The sequence below is a fragment of the Sciurus vulgaris genome (genome assembly GCF_902686455.1).
Source record: "Sciurus vulgaris genome assembly, chromosome: 6".
Lineage (NCBI taxonomy): Eukaryota > Metazoa > Chordata > Mammalia > Rodentia > Sciuridae > Sciurus > Sciurus vulgaris.
The window spans coordinates 144,680,635-144,705,934 of record NC_136466.1 but is presented as its reverse complement, the minus strand read 5'-3'; the positions used below and the strand labels follow the sequence as shown (position 1 = coordinate 144,705,934).

General features: G+C 40.4%; 1 protein-coding gene across 11 annotated transcripts in view; it reads left to right on the top strand.

Moving 5' to 3' along the window:
- PDZD2 (PDZ domain containing 2) overlaps window positions 1-25,300 on the top strand; it is a 373,385-nt gene that overhangs the window by 328,095 nt on the left and 19,990 nt on the right. For all 11 annotated transcript variants that reach the window (XM_079144474.1, XM_079144472.1, XM_079144467.1 and 8 more), the window contains 10 exons: window positions 25-139; window positions 4,104-4,177; window positions 4,320-4,545; window positions 5,280-5,397; window positions 8,023-8,155; window positions 13,618-13,699; window positions 15,171-15,205; window positions 15,948-16,104; window positions 16,766-17,571; window positions 20,167-20,311. In XM_079144474.1, the coding sequence (XP_079000600.1) occupies window positions 25-139; window positions 4,104-4,177; window positions 4,320-4,545; window positions 5,280-5,397; window positions 8,023-8,155; window positions 13,618-13,699; window positions 15,171-15,205; window positions 15,948-16,104; window positions 16,766-17,571; window positions 20,167-20,311 (1,891 nt within the window). The remainder of the gene's footprint in view (window positions 1-24; window positions 140-4,103; window positions 4,178-4,319; window positions 4,546-5,279; window positions 5,398-8,022; window positions 8,156-13,617; window positions 13,700-15,170; window positions 15,206-15,947; window positions 16,105-16,765; window positions 17,572-20,166; window positions 20,312-25,300) is intronic.

The following is a 25,300-nucleotide window of genomic DNA, read 5'->3' as shown; positions in this document are numbered from 1 at the left end:
GACTCCCATCTGCTTTGAATGTAGGGCCTTGGCTTTAGCATTGCTGGAGGTCGAGACTGCATTCGAGGCCAGATGGGGATTTTTGTTAAGACCATTTTCCCAAATGGATCAGCTGCAGAGGATGGAAGACTTAAAGAAGGTAGGAGAATGCCTTTTGGTGATCCCCATGACACTGAGCTTTGATCCCATGAGAATTTGCCCCTTTCAGGAAATAGAGCGAATGGCTGGGCAGCTGAGGTCAGGGGCGTGGGAGTCCTTCCTGTAGACTAGGGCTGAGCCCAGTGCCGCCTCCTTGTGATCTTGGACAGCTGTGTAACCTGAGCTTCACTTTCCCAGTGATAAACTTGGATTAATACCTGCCTTGATGAGTTGCTGTGAGAATTAAAAGTGGCTTGAAATTTGTATTGGGGACCAAAGTGCTTTTGTCCATCTGGTCCTGATTGTGTTCCTTGCCTAGACTGTTCCTGAGAGTTTTCCGGTCCTTTCTCACCTCGGGGCTAGTGTGAAAGGAGGGAACCTGATCTCTAGTAGCCACTTACTATGCTACTGTTGAACTCAACCACCATGTAGTTTGGTTCCTAAATGAACATTTTTTACAGTTCTCCCTACACCTACATTTTACCACACAAAAATATACTCACCCGCTGCTTTTGAATGCAAGTTAGAGTAATACTGAGGTGCCAAGTTGTACCTTGAGAACAAAATTTTTAAATGCATCAGTACATTTTATGTTTTGTAGTGCTTTAATAAACATTTCCTTATATTTAAATTATTTCATTAACTGCATTACAGGCTATCAAGTTGGCATTTTGGAGTGATCATACAAGTAAGGAAACTGACACTTGGGAATGTTAAGTGACTGAAACTTTGTCCCATTCTTAATAAATGATAGCAGTGAAATTCAAATCCAGTTTTCCTATCCCAAGTTCAATTTACCTCCCCACCTTACTACCCAAGACTCTAACTCACTCTTCCTTCTTGAACATAACATGGTTGGAAAAACAAGATGTGAATATACCAAAATTTCCTATATGTACAGATATACTATAAGCTGCTTTTGATAGAGTCTTCCTATGCATGTTCGCATATCTATATACTTGCCATAAAATATTTATCTGGATTAAGACTATTTTTTCTTTTATTGATTCTTTTTTAGTTACATGTAACATTAGTATTCATTTTGACATATTTATAAAAGCATAGATCTAATTTGTTCTAATTCAGTTCCCGGTACTTCCCCTTTCCCTCCCTCCTCCCTCTTCCTGTTCTCTTCCTCTGCTCCACTGATCTTTCTGCTATTGGCTTATAGGCTTTTTTTCTTCTTAATTAGTGTCTTGTGAATGTGCACAGTGGGGAGATACACTGTGATATATTTATATACAAACAGGAAAGTCACATTCGATTCATTCCACTTTTCTTCCCTATCCCACCCGTCATGCCTCCCCTTCAATCCCTGCACCCTTTTTTTGCCTAGGATGTTGGGGAAAAGGGTACACTCATACATTGTTGGTGGAACTGCAAACTAGTGCAACCACTCTAGGAAGCAGTGTGGAGATTCCTCAAAAACTAGGAACAGCTGTTTGACCCAGTTATCCCACCCCACAGTGTATGTCCAAAAGACTTATAATCACCATACTGCAATGATACAACCACATCAAGCTTTATCACAGCACAATTCACTAGTAACCAAGCTGTAGAGCCAGTATGAACAGATGAATGGACAGAGAATTCATAAAGAATGACTTTATGGCATTTGCTAGTAAATGGATGAACCAGAAGACTATCATGCTAAGTGAAATAAGCCACACTGAGAAAGTCAAGGGTGGAATCTTTTCTCTGATAGGTGGAAGCTAATCTAAAATAAGGAGGAAAAGGTTAAAAAAAAAAAAAAGACTATATACTTTCATAAAGCATATTAACAACAAGTACTGAACATATTTTAAGTAATATTCACCAAAGTATGAATCAGGATTTTTCCCTCCTTCATTATTCATTTTTCATGAAATGAATCAGAATATTTCTAGATACCTTCAAAAATGCTCTGACTGTTCAGTTCATTTGACCCTAAGTGTAGCTACTACTGTATTTTACTGGTTTAATTTTTTTTTAAGTGATAAAAGTCTTCCTTTTTTTTAGGTAGAGAAACCATAAAGCTTATACTAACAACAAGATGTGGCCAGGCTTAGTACTCCCAGGACAAAACATTTATTTCTCTCTCTTACAGGAAAGGTTAGCACCCAGGTGGTGTTTATAGCTAGTTTCAGAACAATGTAAAATTGTCATGTGTTCACTTGATTGAAAGACATCTTTCAAGACTGGTAGAATGGAACAAAATGGAGAAAAAATATTAGTTGGGAAAGGTTAATAGCATTTGATTTTTCTACATACTGTTCTTTTCATACGTGTTCTTTTATGAGAAATGTAAGTTATCGGAACAGATTTTCAACCTGTTGAGTGATGTGCCTCTTAAAAACTTTTGTATAAATTTTAAGAGCAGAGCAATCATATTAATGTTTCTGTTATTTCCCCCATATGGACAAAACCCTAAAACATAATTAAATAATTGGCTATGCCAGTTAATTTTTTTATTCCTTGTGGTGCTGGGTATTGAACCCAGGGCCTCACACATGCTAGGGAAGTTCTGTACCCCGAGCCACATGCGCAGCCCATGCCATTTGATTTTCATAAACAGATTATTTTACTTATTTCACAGTGCCCATAATTGCATTAAAAGGAGGCACATAACAAACACACAGGATATCGTCATATTTTGTATCTCATCTACAGAATTCCTTGAATCCTGTGCACAGTGGGCTCCTGGGACTGGCTGGCTATGAGAGGTGAAATGTGTGTTCCTGGGCTGGTTGGCACCTCTCTTAGGTGTACAAATCTCTCTTCCCTACTGCACTGCCACACAAAGTTTATCTCTACTCTCTGGGGCATCTTCAGCACATGTCATAAGAGTACAAACCAGGGCTGGGGTTGTGGCTCAATGGTAATGTGGCCACCTAGCATGCATGAGGCACTGGGCTTGATCCTCAGCACCACATAAAAATAAATAAATAAAATAAAGACATTGCATCCATCTACAACTAAATAAATAAATAGATAGATAGATAGATAAAGTTTAAAAAAAAAAAAAAAAGAGTACAAACCAGAAAGGAGTTCTTACAAATCAACAAGGATGGCCAGGGTCTTTTATATTCCCAGCAGACACTATCCATATTGTCTACAGCTGCCCTTCTCTCCTTAAGATTGGTTAGGGCTGGAGATGATGGGATAGCTTTAGGCAGCCGAGAGGCAAGTGAACTTGTGCAGACCTGTGCCTCATGGTTGGACATCACCTTACAGTTATTTGACGTCACCCTATAGTTATCTCTGAGACAGAAGCCTACAGTAGTTTGCCAGCTTGATGATGGAGAACCTGGAACTGCATCAATAAGACCAGACATCTACACTGTTTCTGAAAGTGGGAGCTGCCATTTCTCAGTAATATCTCAGCAAGGTTTTTGTTTGTTTGTTTGTTTTTGTTTTTTCGTGGTGCCAGGAATTGAACCCAGGGCCTTGTGCAAAGCAAGCAGTGTGCCAACTGAGCTATTCCTCAGTCCCTTCAGCAAGTTTTTTGACTCTATTATTGAAACTGTTTTCCATATACCATGATGGTTCTCTGGGCTTGGGGAGCTTGTCTCTCAGCAAATACAGGAGTGGCTTCTCAAATGTTGTGTGTGTACATGCTTCATTGCCAGTGGGTTTAAGTCTTTAAACAATGACCATGTGAGGAAACTCTTGGAACTCGATATTTGCTATTTGATCTCTAAACATAGGATATTTCGTTATGCTTGACAATGGTTAAAGAATAAGATCATTTTGCTTCTTGCTGATGTTTTAACTGAAGACTGGAATACAAAATTACTAAAGAATATGAATTTTCCTTAATAGTCCCATTTTTTGACATGCCTGGGAGTGAACTGTAACAATAAAAGTTACTTTATAAAGTAGTAAATCAAGGACCATATGCTATCCCATTCTAGTACTAACCATGCACTTAAATTCCAGTAAATCAAAGCTTAATGTTAATGTGATTTTTCATACCATGTCACTAGGCGATGAAATTCTAGATGTCAACGGAATACCAATAAAGGGCTTGACGTTTCAAGAAGCCATTCATACCTTCAAGGTAATAGCATACCTGTTGATCTCCTTTGTCCTCTTTCTTCTTCCTTTATTTCCTTCTGGTGTGGGTTGGGTGACATGTTTTTCACCCTTTGCCATAAGGACAGTCTGATTGTTTTAGCCCACCTTCTTTCTTGTTTTTGCAGCAAATCCGGAGTGGACTGTTTGTCTTAACAGTACGCACCAAGTTACTGAGCCCCAGCCTCACCCCCTGCTCAACCCCCACCCACATGAGCAGATCAAGCTCCCCAAACTTCAACACCAGTGGGGGAACCTCAGCAGGAGGTTCTGATGAAGGCAGCTCTTCGTCCCTGGGTCGGAAGGCCCCTGGGCCCAAGGACAGAATTGTCATGGAGGTCACTCTCAATAAAGGTGATTCTAGCTATTCCTCCCTTCCACTGGGTTCTCTTGAATAACAATTTGAAATCTGTTCTTACATTCAGTTTTGCTAAGTTTCCTTGGAATTGTTCCTTTGGGACCATTTGCTATTACCCATGGACAGTGTTCTCTAAGTGGACAATGGGATCAAAAGTAGAGATTTTAGTCATTTTACAAGTGAGGGGAAGTTACCCATAGCACAAACTCTGAGCTCTCCCCAGATGAATCACTGTGAGCCAGAGACTCACATTAGAACAAAATCACTGAATAGCTTAAGTCTAGGGTTTATATAAAATTTTAAAGAATTAAAGATTATAGTTAAGAATACAGTTAACACCAGTAACTAGAAGTCATGGGTTATCTCCAAACCTTACTGCCTTTCATCTTTGTTTGCTTTTCTTTCCCATCTACTATAGAAATATGATCAGTAATTAAATAACTAAGAGATGAATTGCTAAAGAGAGGCAATAAAAGTCCAAAAGGTTGTATATCCAGAACAAAAATGGTTACTGATCTCTGCCTCTTTCCAAAAACAGATTTGAGCCAGCTCTAGACTAAGCAGAGTAGACAACCAGATAAAAGTAAAGCAAGATTTACATTCTGATTCTGACCCAAAACTGAATGTTTACCTTCTGAATGTATGTTAGTGCAGTTGCAAGTCAGTTAACTTCTTCTCCGGTTACTGTGTAATTTTTGCTTTTGTTTTCTTTGAACTTTGCTTCTCACAGAGCCAAGGGTTGGATTAGGCATTGGTGCCTGCTGCTTGGCTTTGGAAAACAGTCCTCCAGGCATCTACATTCACAGCCTTGCCCCCGGCTCAGTGGCCAAGATGGAGAGCAACCTGAGGTCCGTGTTACCCCTAGAGTAGACGGTTCTGGCATGTTTGTGAATATGTGAATGCACACTCACACATAACATTATCTACTCTGCTACATTCCTCTGTAAAATTATACATCTTTGAATTATTTCCAGTAACATAGCCAAGACTACCATTAATAGCCTCTCTGAAGACAAAAAGTTGATGTAAATGAAATGTGGTTGAATCTGAGAACTCTGGATCTTGGTTTCCCTGTCTGTTCTGTTCTGTTTGGACTCAGAAGTTCGGTTTCAGAATTCTGACAAAATACAACTCTATACAGATATCTCTAATTATCTCAACATATCCTTTCACTTTTATATTCACTTATACAAAATTATACAAAATACTGGAACTGCTCTTAGTGGTCCAGAATCATGGAATGCAAAAGAATCTTGAAATCATGCCCTTGAATAGGAGGCCTTTCTTCTTATGATCTCTTGAACGTTTTCCATTGCTTTCATTCCTGTGTGAGTGGTGATGTCTAGGTGCCTGTGGTCTGAGATCATGGAGCGTCTGATTTCTTAATCCAGGTAGTTGAGTTGTATCATGAGTATTCTGTTTATACAAGCGATGTCTAGGTGTTCCATTATATAGGAATTGCAGTGGGTTGGTGCCCGCCTTCACAGGAATATACACGTATTGCCCAACGCACTCTGCAAACAGTATCGCCTTTCTCCCCTATAAGCTTCTAAGGCCTTCAGCAGTTGAAGAATTGTCAAAATGGCATTCATTGTGGTTGCCATTTGGGGGCCCTGTTAATAGGTGATATTACATTTTTAGTTAATCATCACAGTGAATTTCCATATGAAAAAAAAACCTTAGTAAATCATCCAAAGTACATTAAAGAAAATATACTTTTAGAACCCAAGGAAAAAAAAAAACCTTTAATGACATCCCAAGATGATGTTTCTTTCTTGAATGGTTCCATATGTCTGGAGCCTGCCAAATGAACATTCTTCAAACCCCATGTAAAGAGTCTTTGTTCTCTCTTACCGAGTTCTCTCCCTATAATTTCAAGTCAAAATGGGCAACTTGTCCCCAATTTCTCATTTGTTCAAATTTGAAACGTTTTTACAAATTCCTGGGTAACCTTTGAGCTTCAGATATTTCCTCCTTAAATTATATTACAATAATCATTTCAAGATGGTGGGAAGAAAGAGAAACTGATGGTGGTCGAGGGCCTGTCACATGATGACCAAGAGTCACACAGACCTGAGTTAGTTCAACAGTGTGTGACATCCGGGTGACCTATGGAGCCTGTGGCCTACCTACATAATGGGGCAATAGTTACACCTTTCCAAAGCATTGCTACAGAAATCACTTGGTATAGGGCCTGGCACACAGGGTGTGCTTAACAAATAGTAGCCTTCCCCGTTCCCTTGTTAGCTATTTTATTTAGCTTTACTACTAAAATGCCTGTTGATCTGGATAATGGCCTTTGCCAATTGAAAATCCTACATGTTTTATATGAATGTATCGCTTTTTCTGTTTTTTTAACATGCATGCAGAGGCCTTTGTTTTCTTTGCTGGATCCCCACCATCTTTATAAATCACTGGATTCTTGTACTTCTGTCATGACTAATTTGTTTTTAATGAACCCAGCCCTCATGCGTGCTAGACAAGCACTCTACAACTGAGTTGCATTCCCAACCCTCATGACCATAGTTGTTGGTTTTTTTTTTTTTTTTTTTTTTTTTTTTTTTCTGTTTTCGGTACTAGGTATTAAACCTAGGGACACTTAACTATTGAGCCACATCCCCAATCCTTTCTTTTTGTTTTTTGAGACAGGGTGTTGCTAAGTTGCTTAGGGCCTTGCTAAATTGCTGAGGCTGACTTTAAGTTTGTGGTCTTCCTGCCTCAGCCTCCCAAGTTGTGGGATTACAGGTGTGTACCTCTGCACCCAGCTCATGACTATAGTTTTAAAGCAAAAACACAAGATCTTTATTTCCATCTGTCTGTATTCTTACATGTACAAGTGTAGGTTCGTGTGTGGTATGTTTTGGCAGCAGGTATGTTTGTAAATGGATTCATATATTGTCTACCTTGTACCACAGTTCTATGAATAGTAAATATCATGCAACATACAGACACACAACTTTTCTTCAATGAGGTGTTCAGAATCACCAAAGTTAGGAGGTTTTTAACTAAAATGAGAAAATAAACTGGTTATAACTGAGAGGAGTTAATGTAATATTAAACTATAATTATGTTTTAGAGCATAAACATATGTCTGCAAAAGTATTCCAAGTCTTACTGAGAGATACACTCTTGGTCTGAATAAACTAAATAAAATGATAGCTATTCAGTGACTACCTAGGTCACTTCCAAATAAGAGAAAATATTAAAACAGCCCTTGCTGAATCTAGGTTTGCATTTATCCACCTTTGACCTTGTTACAGGTGTAAAAAGGATACTCAAAGATGGTGGTCATGGCACAATTAGGAACACACAAATTTAGGCCTAATAGGAAAAAAACCTCTATGCAAAGATGAAAGGATGTCATTTACTTCTTTGAAGTATTCAGAAAGATTTGATATTATAAGGAAGGAAGACTTCTTGTCTTTTAAAATGTTGATTTTATTACAAAGTGTTGATTATGTCACCCTCCCTAGCCGTGGAGACCAAATCCTGGAAGTAAACTCAGTCAACGTTCGCCATGCTGCTTTGAGCAAAGTGCACGCCATCTTGAGTAAATGCCCCCCAGGACCCGTCCGCCTGGTCATCGGCCGGCACCCCAATCCTAAGGTGAGGTGTTCCATCCCACTCTGAGCTTGGGAAGGTGACTTGACTATTTGTCCAGAGCAGCAACTCATATTCCTAGACTGACACTAAGTATAATACTAACTAATTGGTTTTTAAAGGAGGTTCAGTGAACTTTAAACTTTTTTGAAGAAATGAGAATATGACAATATTTTAAAAGTATGAAATTATGCTTTTAAGATAGTTGAAACAGTGATTATTTAGAATGTAATTTAATTTTGGATGATACCCTTAATTCACTTATACCAGTGACTGTTTTTGCATTTCTATAGAGTACAGAATTTTTCAAGGAAAAATGTCCTCAGATGTGAAGGTTTCCTTCTCAATGTTGTTTGTTGGGTCAAAAAACTACCTACTTATCCTATTAAATGAATATCTCACACAACTTAAATAAATGAAAATAAGATGAAATCTAGCTTTGCAAACCAATTGCTTATTTGCAAATATTTGTGGATTTTGCTTCCATCAAAGGGAAGCAAGTGCTGGGGGAACCCAGCATTTCAAATACACTGTAGTGGAAAATTTGTTAAGTTTATTCAGTATTGCGAAGGATCCTATTTTTATGTCCAATGGACCAAGACTAAATTTTTAAGTTCTTAATAGTGTCTTTTCCACTTACTACTAAAACAAATGTTCTCAAATCTACCTATATAGCATGTGTGAGTCAGCTTTCCATCACTGTGACAAAATGCCTGAGAAAATCAACTTAGAGGAAGAAAGTATTTTAATCCATGATCAACTGGGTACATTTTTTCTGGACATTGTGATGGGAGAGAAGAGAGAGAGAGGGAGGACCTATATACTACAGGGCACAGTACCATTGACCCACTTCCTCCAAGTAGGCCCTACCTCCTAAATTTCAATCACCTCTCAATAATGCCATCACATTATTACTCCATCAGTGGATTAATCCACTGATAAAGTCAGAGCCTTCATGATTCAGTCACTTGCCAAAATTTCCACCTATGAACACTGCTACATTGTGCCTTTAACACACGGGTCTTTGGGTCACACTTCATATCCAAACCATAACACAGCATGAATACATATGAAAGTTCTCCTGGACACTTAGCTTCTATTCACATTGTCCAGTACTGGTTTTGGCCTGTTCTGCTGAAGATGCATTCTGAAAGTGGGAGTCTTTTCTTGGCATATCTCATGCAAGCAGCCCCATAGAAGAGAAAAGGAGCCATACGCAATGTGGAGCCAATAGCAAATGCAAGTCACTGTAGCTCCACCAATTTTCTGGTTGTAACAATGCCCATGTAGTCTTCTGTTGAGAATGAACCATGAAATGACCTCCTCTTAGTTCCAAGGTTTACTTAAGCGGAGAAGAGGGAAGATCTAACATTAGTAGCTCAGCTGAAAGTGCCACCAGCTCGTGTAAACCCAGTACCAAACAAAAGACCCAGAGTCCCTGATGAGACCCTGTGGGTAAGCTGGGATGAGTGTGGAGGCTGATGCTCAGGCATCAAACTAGTGGAACAGAGGGCCTGACCTTCCCAGCCTCCCTGCCACCAGTGTGATTCAGATCATCAATCCTTGTCCTATGTCAAATTCATCATCTAACATTTATTGAACTTCCATTGTTAACATGCAAGAGCTACACAGATGAATTAAAATGTATCCCAAGTCAAGAAATTTACAGTCTTAATCCGAAGGGGTTCTTAACCTGAAGTCCCTGGACCTTTAGTGGGACTTTACGAATGACATAATTTGGAAACGTGTTTAAATTTGTGAATGAAGTCAGCAGCTTGCATCAAATTCTCAGTCATTTATGCGCCCCGCCCCCAAATATTAAGGTGTGAGGACATTACTGTGGTTAGATGAAAGAGGAGACCTAGCCTAAAGAGAGGCCTCATCCTCTGTCCAGGCCATCCTTGACCCGCACAGACTATTCTGTCAATGAGACCACAGAGTCCACTAATTTTTTTCTCCATAGCAGTGTCACACTATTGATCCATACTCAACTTATAGATAATCATAACCCATAAATCGTTAGTCTCGCTATTTGGGCCTGTCTCTTTTACATTTACACAGTTGCTTTTAGTTTTTTCAAGTTAACCACAAATTCCTTCAGCAACTTCCACTCAATCCACTTTGACCACTATTTTTTGTCGTTTTGAGTCCATGACATAAAAACATTTTAAAGTTAGTTTACCTCTAATATTATGATCAGGTCCTATTTAGCAAAAATTTAGCCTTTTCCTTGTCTGACACATGACCCTGCTCTTTGTATCGTTTGTAGTATTATTCGATCATATCCTAAATGGTCTCAAGCTGCCATGCTTGAAGGATTTGTACGCCATTTGAAGAAGTCTGTGCCAAAGGGTCTTGCAGGTTCCCTCAGGGGTCACATCTGGGATTTCTTGACAGCATCATTTGTAAATTCTCAGTGATGCTCCTCTGTTGGGCTGGTCTTCTGTACACATAAGTGCTATTCAACTGTGACTCCATGCCTCGATCTGGGAGGTACAGTAATAATGACAGGGCTAGGAATAAGAGTGAGTCCAAGGCAAGCGCCTTTGCAGATTGTGTTCTATTATCTACGGGCATTCTCAGAAAGGTCTTACATCAAAAATATTTAGTATCATTCATATAAAACCAAGTGCTGCTTCTGCTTTATTCCTCCTTCCCATCTTTCCCCTGTCCCTTCTGTGGTCCTAATACATTCTTTTAGAATCCGCTCTACTTTTTAGAATCTCTCCACTACTGTCCCTATGGCTCTCTCTGGGTCAGTTTTAGCACTTTTTGCCTCATAGTTACAGACAAAACAGACCCCTCCAGGGTCTTCACTTGGGTTCTGTCACCCCCTTCATCTCTTTAGCCACAGGAAGCAGTCCAGTCGGCTGTGGCTGACCTAATGCATCCCTTGGCAACATTAGAGAAAATCAAGTTTTCAGTGGTTTGCAGTCATTGGCCTCAAGGCATGACTGACTTCAAAATCCTTTCCAGCATAACATGGGCCATGATTTGTTCAAGAGACCACTTCATCTCGGCCCAAAAGCATCTACCTATTTGCCAACACAACCAAAAGTCAAGACAGCATTTCAGTGCAAAGCATAAGAATCCTGTTGGACTGACGGTCTGAGAGCCTGTTGGACACAGGTCGATCCATGCTTCTAATCACAGTAAAATGGCTTCTGTGGTAGTGTGGAGATGTGTCCGGAGAACCGCATTTCAGTATTTGACTGGATTTCACGTTTCTTCCTAGGTAAACATGGTGTTCTTGGTTGTAACACCATACTATATTTTTCTTTTGGTCAAGATTCCGTTTTATGTTCAATGTATTTTTATACCACTATCCCAGCATTTCATGCCAACAGAACATTTTGATACTGAATGTATATGCTCCCTTAGTTTTCGTGTTGTTCCAAGAGAAATACCACAAGGATTTTCTTTGTCTTGTGTTTCTCATAACGTCTGGAGCAGCAGCTGCCCAATTAGGATATTTGAACCTTCCAGGTCTAGACAGGCTAAAATCTGAACCTGCTGGGGTAGCAACTTGTTGCTTAGGTTAAGTAGAAGAGAGAACTAGAAATCCATTTTTCTCCCACTCAGAAAAACAATTGTAAATATTGAAAGTCTAGTATTGAGAAAAACAGCAACCACTGTTTAAGCTCATATTTTCCCTGGCTCATTTGTACAAAATTCTTCTTTGTTTTGTATGGGGTGTGGGGGTTGAAGTATCTATTGCCTGTGTATATGTGTACATGTTTTATTTCCTGTGAAGCCTACTACAAATTATTACATAAAGGCCATGATGTGATTATGATTTATGTGTTTGAAATGTAATGCTCAATCCTGTGGAGCAATATTTATAATTATTAAGGCAAGTCACTAATCCAAATATTTATTTAGGCTATATATTATTTTACTGCACAAAATTACCACTCTAAGTTTGAAGTATTCTTACCTTTAAAAAAAGAAACTATAAAGTTTCTAATTATCTTTTGAAATAGTATCTTAGTTCATTATATGTCATGCTTTAAAAAAAAAATCTTCCCATGAATAATGACAAGGAGAAAAACTAATAGAAAAAAAGAATTCCATAAATCTATCTTGATACTAACAAATATAGAAGGAAAGAAAGTTACAAAATAGTTTTTTTGAAGGCTAATGGCAATAATTGATTCAGGCAAGAATAATCAATAATGCTAAAATTGTGGGGTAAAAATAAATTAGGGATCAAGATATTTATAGTTTCAAACTGTTTCCTCACAGATTACTTATTAATGACATTACAGTGGACGAATCTGACAAGTTGCATCCTAACCAAAGAGATTCAAGTTATCATCACCATTTATGAGACACATTGACCCTTAGTGCCTCTGGAAGTGCTGAGAAGGAAACTTTTTTGTAGTTTTTCTGCCAAAAAAAAAAAAATGCCTAATCTGAATCTAAGCATGAGGAAACTATCAGACAGATCCTAATTGAAGGTTTGGGTTGGCCTGGGTTTCTTCCAAAATATAAGTATCATGAAAGACAAAGAAAAGCTCATAACCGTTTCTGATTAAAAGAGACTAAAGACTCTTGACAGCTAGAATGGATTACATTCTGGATTGCCAAAAACAATTTTTCTGTAAAACATTATTATGCAAAGAAGTTGATCCATGATGATCAAACACAGGTTTAATACAAGAGCCTGCACCAGAATGTAAATCGGTTACATCTCTGTACATGCTATTTGGTTCAGTTGACCTTTTTTTCTTGGCAAGACTTCACTGATGAAGGAAGCCCGGTGCTAATTTGCATTCCAGATAATAGTCTTTATGTCACCACAGGTTGGTGTCAGACTTTCTGTGAATTAGTTGCAACTCACAGACACACTTGGAGTAGGTCTTCTAAAATTAGGATGGTATTGGAACAGTTTGACAGAAATTGGAATGTGATGTATATATTAGTCATCAGTGAGAAATTTCCTGAATCAGACAATAGTACCATGGTTATCTGAGAGAAAATCCTTATTTACAGGTGAAAGATCATGAAGTCTGCAACTTGCATTTGGTTTAACAAAAAGTTGTAATCTGTGCACACACACGCGTGCATACAAAGGGGGCATACACATAAATGTGACAAGATGTTAAAAATTAATAAATCAAGGTGAAGAGTGTACTATTCTTGTACTTCCCTTCACATTTTTTGTAGGCTTTAAATTGTTTAAAAGAAAGAATTGGAAGTGAGTGTTCTAGAAAGAGGCAGATACAGTTGTGGCAAGGTACCTGAGCTTGGGAGTGAAGGTCTTGTTATACATTCATTCTTTGAAGCAACCCACGAACCCAACTGTACTTACTGCCCAGAGTTATTGCTACAGAGGATGGTCATAATTTTTGACCATGTGGTTTGCCTTTTTATCTGCATTCAACTTGGACTCTGGTCTCAGCTACTTTTATTGGGGGAAAATAAATAAATAAAACCATTAATTTGTGCTTTCTGCTGAAAATCAGGTTTCCGAGCAGGAAATGGATGAAGTGATAGCACGCAGCACTTATCAGGAGAGCAAAGAGGCCAGTTCCTCTCCTGGCTTAGGTACTGTAATTGCACATTTTCATTCAACATTTAGAAGAGTGTCTCATTAAGTTCACCCAGGGGGCGCTCCCCAGTGCAATAGTATTGAATTCCGTAATTATCAGGGTCGGTGAAAGTAGCTGTCAGAGAGAGTCATTGCTTTCTTGTGGTTGGTACTTTTTATTTCCACAGTTATTTAATGTGCTTCATTAAAGATCTAATCATGCATGCTTCTTGTACTACTTTCAAATAATTTGCAAAAGTGAGTTAACAGCATTTCATGTATTTATGCACGATTCATCCGAAATGCTGTAGATGAAATGAGATGATACCAAAATATGAGTAATTTGATAGATGTAGAGTATTACTCATCTAAAAGCCTGAGATTTCTTTATATGGATCTAAAAAGTTTCAATGTACAGAGAGTAATAGAGGCAGCAAAAATCATGATTTCCCTGGTAAGTGGAAAAACTCAAGCAGAGAAGGAGTGACCAGGAGTTTCATATGAATTTAGAACAATGTATTGCATTTTAAAACTAAAGTTTCCTGTAGCATGGAAACTTAAAGAGACTCTTCAAACATATCTGAGCTGGAGATTTTACTGATGTTCAGATTGATGTCCCAGAGGAAAAAGGAACTGAAATATGAGTTACTGGTTGTCAGAGAAAAAGGAAGGCATAAGATTTTTTGGCAACCATGAAATACTCTGATTATTTGCATCCATAATTAATATATTTGAAGTAGACTCAGCCATAATAGACTCTTTATTCAACCATTCCATTATTCTGACCTGCCTGAAAGCTGCAGTTTCTTAATCCCAACATTTCTACTCTATCAGTTAGAAAAGATTTTATTAAGCATGATCCGCATGCCCTAAATCTCTTTTGCTTGTGGCATAGAATTTAAAGTCTAAATGCTGAGCTTTTCATCCTTTTAGTTAAAAATTAAAATAGCTATCCATCCCTCTCCCTGGTTCAGTCATCAGTTTCTTGGATGATGTTCACTTGTTCATTCATCCTTCAACCCATTCAGCAGATACTGAACACTTACTAGACAGCTGGTTCAATGCCCAGCTCTGGGGGGGGGGGGACCCATCAGTCAATATCTCTGCTCTAGCAGTCGTTATAGTTGAGGAAGACAGATGAGACATATCCATTCATCATTAAAGTTTCTTATGGATCTGGAAATGGAGGTGTGTCATATAAAAGAGTTTGAAAATTTGGAGTTTGAAAATGACTGGCGTCATTATGGAGGTGGTAACGTTGGAGTCAGGGCTCGTATCATGAGTAGGGTCTTGGGAGGTAGGATGGGGTGGGTCAGGGACCCAGGTAGATTGCACGCCTCACCTCTGTGCACGGTCCATCAGTACTACTGCAGCAAAGGGAGGTTTTGTTTAATATGCTTGCTGTCTCCTTTTCTAGTTAAGTATGTGAGCCTACTTGTGATTTGAACTTCATCATTTTGACAATATGGTGAATTCTTCTCCCTACAGGTACCCCCTTGAAGAGTCCCTCTCTTGCCAAAAAGGTGAGTCAAGACATGCTGCTACATACCTCACTCAGCTGGACCATAACCAATTCCAGGAGCCCAGAAGTCAAGCCAGAGTGCCAGCACATATTTCTGCCCATGAGTCCTTTATGTCACTTTTTACAGGAAATAGCAACCATGCTAATTTGAGAACAAATACCCAAGTGTGTCTTTCTCTTATTACATATTCATCCAGGAAAAGAGGAGAGCAATAAAATTGAAAGAACCAGAACTGTAGTTTGAAAAGTAATTTTTAAAAACTGCTCACTATTAAAGCAGGCCTGAGTTTTGGAAGACCTGTGACTTTAAGAAAATGGTGGAACATTTCTAAATCCTTCTGGATCTGGGTGCAAGGTCCCCCCCCACCCCTAATCAATTGGCTGGGCTAGTTGGCTTGGAATTTCATTCTGGGTTCTTATCCCTCCTCTAGTGGTTTTCCTGGGATGGTTGATAAACTGCTGCTGTGGCTTTTCTGATCGTTGCCAAAAATGTGACCACCACCACTCCCAAACCTCTAAAAACAGGGTCTGGCAACAACAGTCACCTTTTCATTCTGTAGTTGTTAATTTAGCCATCCTAAAAAGTAAATGGAGATGGGCGTTTACTATCATGGCTGTTTTGAATGACTGTGAATTAGAACAAAGTGTTCTTGCAAAGATAGAAAGTAATTAGTTTCAAATAATCTGCTTCTGGTGCATTTTTCCAAGAAAGCGGAGACATCCAGCATTTTCTTCTCCAACAGGACTCGTTAATTTCTGAATCTGAACTTTCCCAGTACTTTGTCCACGATGTCCAGGGCCCCTTGTCTGACTTCGTGGTGGCCGGCTCCGAGGATGAAGATCACCCAGGCAGTAGCTGCAGTGCTTCGGAGGACGGCAGCCTGCCTCCCAGCTCCTCCAGTAAGCAGGACGGCCCCGGAGGCCCTGGGCTCCCTGCATTCCAATAACCAAGTGCTAGTTTGTACCTCTCCACTGGAGGCCATGGTGGTTTAACTTCTCTGGTGCTAAAATAGGAATAGAGAACTGGAAAGCTTGCCTCTGGTTGAACAGAAGCCATCTTTCTATGCTGACTAAACATAGAGTTTACTCTTGGTAGATGCAGCCACGGGTAATGACAGGCCACCCAAGGAGACAGTAAATGGGCTGAGTGCACACTTCATTCCAGGTGGGGACGGCTGGCCAACCCATGCTGCAGATGGAGGGATCTCAGGTGATAGAAAGGCCCAGGTGGGGAGACACATCATTGGATGCATCCTTCTACAGAGAAATTCTTAACAGTAGCATTTAGGTTGGACCCAGCAGCCTTGAAACATCATGGAAATCAAAGAATTACAAGTTTCTGTCTCCAGACAGCACACAATCTAAGTTAAATTACCCAGAGAGTAAGGGTTAAAAGGGTGGGGGGTGCCAGAAGGAAAAGAGCCCAAGAAGTCATATCATTTAAGCGTGGTGTCCAGGAGCCCAGGTTGTGTCTGGCTCCTGTGTCATGACGGGGTTCAGTTATAAGACCAGGCCAGATTCATTAACTTGATTTCACTGGACTTTTCTCTGCCCCCTCCAGCTCACAAGGAACCAGGAAAAGCCAGGGCCAACAGCCTTGTGACTCTGGGAAGTCAGCGGACCTCTGGGCTCTTCCACAAGCAGGTGACCATTGCCAGACAAGCCAGTCTTCCTGGAAGTCCGCAGGTCCTCAGGAACCCTCTGCTCCGCCAGAGAAGGGTCGGCTGCTACGATGCCAACGACGGCAGTGACGAGGAAGAGTTCAGCGGAGAAGGGGACTGCATTTCACTCCCAGGATCCCTCCCAGGTCCCAGCAGGCCTCTGACAGAAAATGACACTAGGCATGTCTTAGTGACCTCTTCCAAGGTCACAGATGTCAACAAACAAGAGGAACAGCCCCAGAAAACACTGGTCAGCAAGGCCTCCTCAGTACCTCTCCTGGGCAGCTCACTGTACTTGGAGGAGAGTGTTCCAGAGGGTATGGTGGATGCTTCTTCCCAGCCAACCAGCCTACTGGGCTCCGCAGAGGCCCCCAGGAATGGCCCTGGAGGCTCAGGAAGAAAGGAACTGTCCGGATCAAGGAGTACACCCAAATTGGAATACAAAGTCCACATAGAAACCCAGTGTGTGAAGAACACAGAGAACCCAGTTCCCTCGCAGAAGAAGAGTGAAAACCTGATGTCCAGGCACAAACCAGTAGCCAGGGTCAGCCCACACTGCAAGAGGCCTGAGGCGGAGTCCAGCTGCTCAGAGACGGCATCCCTGACTGGCAAGGCAGATGGATCGCGTGATCAGGACTTAAAAGTCCAGACCGCTACTGTCAAAGAGACCATCACTGGTCTTCCACCAGATGGAACTGTGGAGGAGGTAACTGACTTTCTCTGATACTTGGAATCAAGTGAATATTGCGTGAATGAATGTGGGCTCTGTTGGTTAGCACAGGGAAATCTACCGGAAAAATGAAAGGATGCTGATTGGAGAAGTATCTTTTGGGAGAGTCATTCACTAAATGGGTGCCTATTAGCATATTGGCAGGTCATCAGTCATGAGATCATTCAGCTAAAACATGCGATTGCTCCCTTACCTGTGCACAGGGCCTCTGGTCAAGGATGGAAAGGCCGAAGGGTGTGGGTGAAGCACAGCCTTGGGCCTGGTACCAATTGCTCCACTGACTAGTTGGTTCAAGTTGAGTGACAACTTAGGCAAATTATTGAGACTTTCTGAGCCTCAGTTCTGGCTGTAAAACAGGGCTGGTGATGTCCTCCTGGTCAGGTCAGAATTGGGGGAGCCATCAAACCTATGTGCACAGGGATTCTCTTCAACTGATAAGTGATTCTTATTCTAGCTTGATTATTATTATACCTTAATTAGAGCTACTCATACCCACGTTATGAATATCACATGACATAAGGGAGTGTGTTCACTTAGAAACTTATGAGGCACCCACATTAGATGCAAGTTAATTTTATATTACTACTTGGTTAGAATTATCTAATTGTTCATTTTTTAATATTTCAATGTACCTCTCCTTTAACAAGGACAGAGTAAGAGAAATTAATGTTATTTATAATCTCCTCAGCATAAATAATTTCTCTTGATCTCTGAGCAGTGAACCTGAGGTGACTTAATAAGGCCATATTTGAAGATGTTTTTAAGTGGCTTATATAAAAATACATGTAATTAGACCCAGAAATGTAAAATCAAAAACACTATATAAGGCCAGCAGTCTTTTTTTTCCGAACCCTATTAAAAAAAAAAAAAAAAAAAATAGAGTTGGGCACAGTGGCACATGCCTATAATTCCAGAGACTTGAGAGTCTGAGGCAGGAGGATCACAGGTTCAAAGCCAGCCTCAGCAACTTAGCAAGACCCTATCTCAAAATAAAAAATGAAAAGGATGGGGATATAGCTCAGTGGTTAAGCACCCTGGGTTAAATCCCCAGCCCCCCAAAATAAAATAAGATAAAATAAAAATAAATAAAAAATAAAGTAGAAATATACACCTTTTTTCCCCCCTCAAAATTACATCTTACCTCTAACCAGCATGTATTTTTGTTTTTTTTCTTTTTCCAACACATTCTATAATATAATCTTTAACCAATGGGTATGCTCCTTCTTTTTCAAAAAGGATCATAATCAGTTTTAGATCATTATAGAACACCAGATTGGGATTTTTATTCATAATAATGTGTCTATTAAAAATAAGAGCTTTTGTAGCTTTGAATTCATATTCTCAATAAGAACTTTCGAGCAGCATTTAAAACTATGGTGCAAAAGAATTTTTTTCACAAAACTTTTTGTTCCAAAATTTAATTTTATTTACATACAAAAAAAAAAAAAAAACAACAAAGAATGCATTGCTCTAAAGTACCCTCAACTATTGGAAGTTAAAAGCAAAACCAGAGAAAAGCTGTTGATGAGCAGGTTGTTTTTATTGCTTTTATTTAATTCTTTTCATTAAAGTAAAATGTACATAATGTAAAATTAACCATTTTCAAGTGCTCAGCTCAGTGGCAGTGGGTGAACTCGCGACGCATGGCCAGTGCCACGGCCACCTCTGTCCTTTCCAAAACTCCCCGCTGCTTTTCCCTGCCCTTCCCTAACTCACTGAGCTGAAATGGAGTTAACCTAGGCAGGTTCCCCTCAGTTGGCGATTGACATTTTACGAAACGAGATTTCACAAGACTTGCTCCGGACAGAATGCTCCTCTCACCTCTTCTCTACAGCTGCCGTCGGGCCACTTTCTGACTCAAAACTCAGTGGATAAATTCCAAATCCGATTTAACTTCCTAATAAGTTTTAAAAAATTCTTTTTTGCAATAAAGATTAGATAGAAGAAAGGAGGATAAAGTCATTGACACTTGGCCTGAGAGAAACCTTAAAATATTAAATGTCAGTTTCATTTTATCCAGATTTGTCATTTCCCTCACTGCTAAACTAAGGAATTGACTTCACAGTCTTGGATATCTCTAAGTAGTATTATAACAATACTGCCTTCCATCTCTAGAGTCTTTTATATGCCATTTTTATAATGATTCTCACTTAAGCATCTTTTATTTAAAAAACTCCATAATGAGACTGGGCGAATTTTATCATTCCCATTTTTTTTTTTAAATTTCTTTTTTTTTTTTTTTTTTTTTTTTTGGTTGTTGATGGACCTTTATTTTATTCATTTATTTATGTGCAGTGCCGAGAATCAAACCCAGTGCCTCACACGTGGTGTGAGTGCCCCACCACTGAGCCACAACCCCAGCCCTATCATTCCCCTTTAAAAGCTGCAAAAACTGGGGCGTAGGAAAGAGGAACAAGATCATGCCCTTTCCGGAGTCTGGATCTTCTGTCTCCTACTCCACGGCTCTTCTGACTTTTCTCAAACCAGCTCTCCTCTACTCTGTATGACGTTGTCTTATGATGCAGAAAACCTGAAAGCTATTAGTAGTGACTTGTGTTGTAATTATACCAGGAACCTCTGGGGAAGCTGACCCCTGGGGATGGATGTGTCCCGACTGACTGTGGGCCAGCAAGTATTCTGTGTCATCCAGACACCGGACATCTCACAGAGAACCCACCTGAAGCTGCACCAGAGCGGGGGCAAAAACCTGTGACTGGTGAGATTATTTTATCATTTGTTAAATTTAAAAATAGCAAGGCAGCTACCCTAATAAAAGTGTTACCTGTGGATAATTTCAAGGAGGGGAAAACCTCTTATACAAATTTATGATGTTTAAATGCTACCTTCATTTAACAATTTGACTAGACCATTGTGTCTAACGTCATAGTTTTAATTCCATGTTGATCACATCCATTTTCAGTCATCAGCACTATTTTCCCATTTGGTGACACAGATGAGACATAACATAAAACAAGGATTTTCCACCCTTCAGAATCTCAACACACTGCTTATGTGAAATCAAGTGCACTGAGAAAATGGCGACCAAAACCTCCACAAGGGAAAGTAAAACAGTTAATATTGGAAGCAGTGTGGATGAGAGATGGAGTGATGTTGTGGAAGCAGAAATCATGTCAAAATCAGTTTGACAGCCAGGCGTGGTGGGGCACATCTGTGATCCCAGCATCCCGGGAGGCTGAGGCAGGAGGATCATGTGTTCAAAGCCAGCCTTAGCAACTTAGCAAGGCTCTAAGCAACTCAGTGAGACCCTGTCTCTAAATAAAGTACAAGAAATGGCTGGGGATGTGGCTCAGTACTTAAGTGCCCCTGGGTTCAATTCCTGGTACCAAAGGGGGAAAAAAAAATTCAATTTGACCTCCCAGGATCTTCTAGTCATCCAGAATAATGTTGCAATATGAGATTTTCTAGTCAGGTTGAATTAAATAACTCGTTGGCCTTGTTAGTGGAGATTGCAAATTTGCATTTTAAACTTGCACTTTGGTGGGGACACTTTTCTCAGTGCCTGAGAACCCCCTGGATGGCCTCTGAGGTGCTGGCGGTCCCTCTGCAGCTGCCCGCAGGTCTTTACCTTTTGCAGTTCCTGCTCTCTGATTGGTGAGCACACTGTGGTGGAAGAGGGACATGAGAAGCCTCACTTGGTAGGGCTGTCCTTATAAATTAAGAATTTGGAAACAGAATATCCACCCCTAAGCAATATTTTGATGGCTACTCACAGAAAAAATTCAGGCCCCTCATGCTTTGTGATCTGTGATTCTTTGTCCTCCCATTGATGAGGATGTTACCATGGTTTCTGTTCTTTGTGGCTCATACTCACTCACTGAATGAACACGAACAAGGTAATTTTCATGAATAGTTTGACTTTTTTGCAACTTTAAGGGGGTTTTTTTGAGGGAAGCAAAAGTTACATGGAGGAAGCCCTCAGTGTCACCTTTCAAAAGAATGCTTGATTTGAGGCCAGCATGACCACACATTTTAAGAGTGAATGTTCTACAGAATGATCCTCTGGAAGTTTCTGTGTATGCACATTTGAAGGGGAATTGAAGGGGAGGGGCAACAAAGGAGCATTTTTTAATCACCATTACCAACATCTTCCTGATTTGCAGCCTAATGCAGAACATTCTTTCCTTTCTCTACGTGAGGAATCTATTCTAGGCAGGCAAGTTTTCCTGATTTCTGTGAGTTTGTAACTTAAGTCAGTGGGCTTATGCATGTAAATTTCTCCTGGGTTACATTCCATGTAGAGAGACATCTAGCCTACCCCTCCACACTCCCACCCCTCAGAAGAGCCATCTGCCCCGTTGCTACGGCTGTGACCTTTCCCACTACAGGTGTATGGGTGCTCTCCTGTCTCCCCTCTCTGAGATAATGAGCCCTGAGAAAGGAGCAACTGGGCTCCTGGGTATTCACTAAGCAACCATTAATGCTAATGCCAGGAGCTGATACTTAGTATTTGTGCTGATACTTAGTATTTGTGCTATGTTCAATTAACATATAATTCATGATATCCATTATCATCCAATTCTTATATGTCAGCGTCCTCATTTTGAGGACTAATTGTTGAGTTGTAGTGACACACTAACACCCTCTAGGCTTTTGGGGTATATGTGAAGTATTGTACATTTTACCTGGTCCCAAGCAAGTCCTGAAGGTATACACCTCTAATCCCCAGCTACTCAAGAGGCTAAGGCAGGAGGATCACAAACTTGAGGCCAACCCCACCAACTTATCTAGACTTCATCTCCTTGTGTCTTAAAAAAATAAAAAGGTCTGGGGATGCAGCTCAGTGGTAGAACACATGCCCAGCATGTGTGAAGCCCTGGGTTTAATTCCCAGCATGGCATTAAAAAAAAAAAAGAAAAGAAAAGAATAAATAACATCGTCCCTATAATTTTTTTTAGAGCTTCTGGCTCCTTTTTGTAGATTTTTCTTTCTCCTTCCCAGTTAAAAAGCTATCTGTGACCAGTTGGTCCTGCTGACAAAATAACTGCTAATCAAAGTCCTCTTTCTTCTAATTTTATTATAAGTAGCTCAGTTGCTTTTCAGTATGTAGGAAGGATATTCTTAAAAACGTATTCTTTTTTTAAGGTAAAGATCCCAAAATGTGTAGCTGATCAAAGCAGGAATACCTTACCTTTTTTTTTTTTTAACACTTTTTAAGATTCCAAATTAATACACGTGCAGCATGACAGTGAAGCACACGTGCACCATATGCAGGCTCCTTGGGTTCAAGTCCAAGCTTCAAAGTTGGACCAGGGAATTGACACTGGGCAAGTCACTCATGTCCTAGGTCATCCAGATCATGGTTTTGTTGTTGTTGTTGTTGTTGTTGTTGTTGTTGTTGTTATGTTTGTTCTTTTTTGTTTTTGTTTTTGAGGAAGCAGTGAAGTTTTTCACAGATAACACTTGGAGCACTGTCCAGTACACAATATGCATTCAATAAGTTATATGCACTTTATTTTTCTAAGGAAAAACATGTATTTATCTGCCTAGTCTATAATATACATGAAGTAAGATACATTCATGTGCACACACAATTTTTCTATGGAAATTCTCAGAAAGGAATAAAGATCAACTTGCTATTGTACACAGGAGTGATTAGTCAAACGAGCAAGATGTGCCCATTGGGAGGTCTGACTTAGAACCCAGGACTCCTAGTGGATGACTCTAAGAAACCAGGAGGAAGAGGCAGCCCCTGAAGCAGTGTGCAGAGTGCAGAAGTCCTTGTTTGCCACTAAAGTTTTAAGTAACTATCATGAAATGCATGCATGATTAGTATTTTAAAAAACTGAGAAAATAATGGTTAAGAGAGGAATTGTTTAAATTAGCATAAAAATCACCTAAGCCCCAGGAAAATCCTCTATTAGTATTTCGCTATGCATCTGTGTGTACGTGCGCATGCGTGTGTGTGTGTGTGTGTGTGTGTGTGTGTGTGTGTGTGTGTGTGTTTTGCTGGTATGGAACCCAGAGCCTCATACACTCTGGTCAAGTGTTCTTCCACTGAACTGTGTCCCTAGCCCACTATATAGCGTTTTAGTCCTGTTGTACATACATGAGTGTATGCAAAGCATATCCATCACAGTCCTATGCTATTTCTTTAAAAAAAAAAAAAAAGAAAGGAAGAAAAATTCACTCCTGCATGCACCTGTACTTAACAACCGTCTTTACCTCAGATAGTCAGAAAATAATTGAGCCAGCTGCTGGGTGACAAGACTGATCCAAGCCTGTGTAATCTGTGTGGCCCCTGCAGCTGTCCCAGGCCAGCCCCTCCATAGCAGCACATACGTGGCCTTCCTGAGTGAGGAAAACTACACTGATGTCCCCAAGTCCTTCCACACTACAATACCATGAGTGACGGGGGCTGGACCTGTGGCTCAGGGCTGTGCCATTACTGGGCATTTTGGGGTTTCCAAATGAAGCATTATTTTGGAAGGTAATATAAAGGATGCCTTTGCATAACTTTATCTCCCTCAAATAAAACACTTTGAAGATACACACTTTGCTATTGCAAAACTTGCCTGTGAGAGGTGTATTCAGTGAGTAAATCTGAAAGTAAAAACTCTTTCAGTCTCCTCCTTTGGTCTCATTGCTACTTTCCCTCCCTGTATTTGGTGTTAGTAGAAGCAGGAAAATTATGGGGCTGGGATTGTAGCTCAGTGGTGGAGCTCTTGCCTAGCCTGTGGGAGGCCCTGGGTTCAATCCTCAGCACCAAATGTGAGTAAATAAAATAAAGGTCCTTCAACAACTAAAATAATAATAATAAAGAAGTAGGAAAATTATGCTTTGAGAGTCCAGGAAAGGCTGAGCAGAAAACAATACCTGGATGTGGCTCTCGGTGGGCCCCGGCCCCCACAGTGGGCCCAGGAATCTCTGTGCCTGTCTCCGTGACCCACCCTTGCTATTGCCACATGCCATCAACCCAGAGGCCACATAGTTAGCATTTAGTCAGAAAGTGGGCTGTGGATCCAGCTTCCTGAGATGACTCCTGGCTCTACCACCTGTGAACTGCAACCTTGGACATGTTGCTTAACCACTCAACGACTCCATTCTTCATCTTCCCAAGGCAGATGGTCACAGGGCATTCCCCACAGTATTGGGAAGAAAATTAAATGCACGGGGACTCTTAGCATGGTGCCGACCTTCACTCCTAGAAAAACTCTTAGTGCTAAGTCCTAATAATTAATTCATAATTATTCACAAAGGAACTTCAGAAGGAAAAAACATGCAGTTAAGATGATTTCATGTGAGAAGTAAGGGATGTCTATAACATCTGGGGTAGATGACTGTTCTCAAATGAAGAGCATTACTGTGACCCTAAGAAAATTGCTAATCCTGGGAGGTTTTTTATGCCAATCTCCCCACTGACCCCATTGCCAGGTGCTGTGTACCAGAATTAGACAGATTAGCCCAAGAGTATGCAGGACATTCTGAGGAGCTACCTGCAGGGCACAGTGGCTCTTGAGACCTGTCTCTTGAGTGATTTGACTTCCCATTGCCCCTTTCCTGCCACTGTGAACACCCGTGCTTTCTTACCTCTCTGCCTTCATTCTGTTGCCTTTCTCACCTTCCTTCCCATCACTGCCCAAACTGTCCCTCATGAGCCCCCTCCAGCCCCCACCCCCCATGGAAGCTTCCTGCAACAGCACAGCCTTCCAGCTCTCGCGCTCCCCTGAGCCTCAAGACAAGCCCT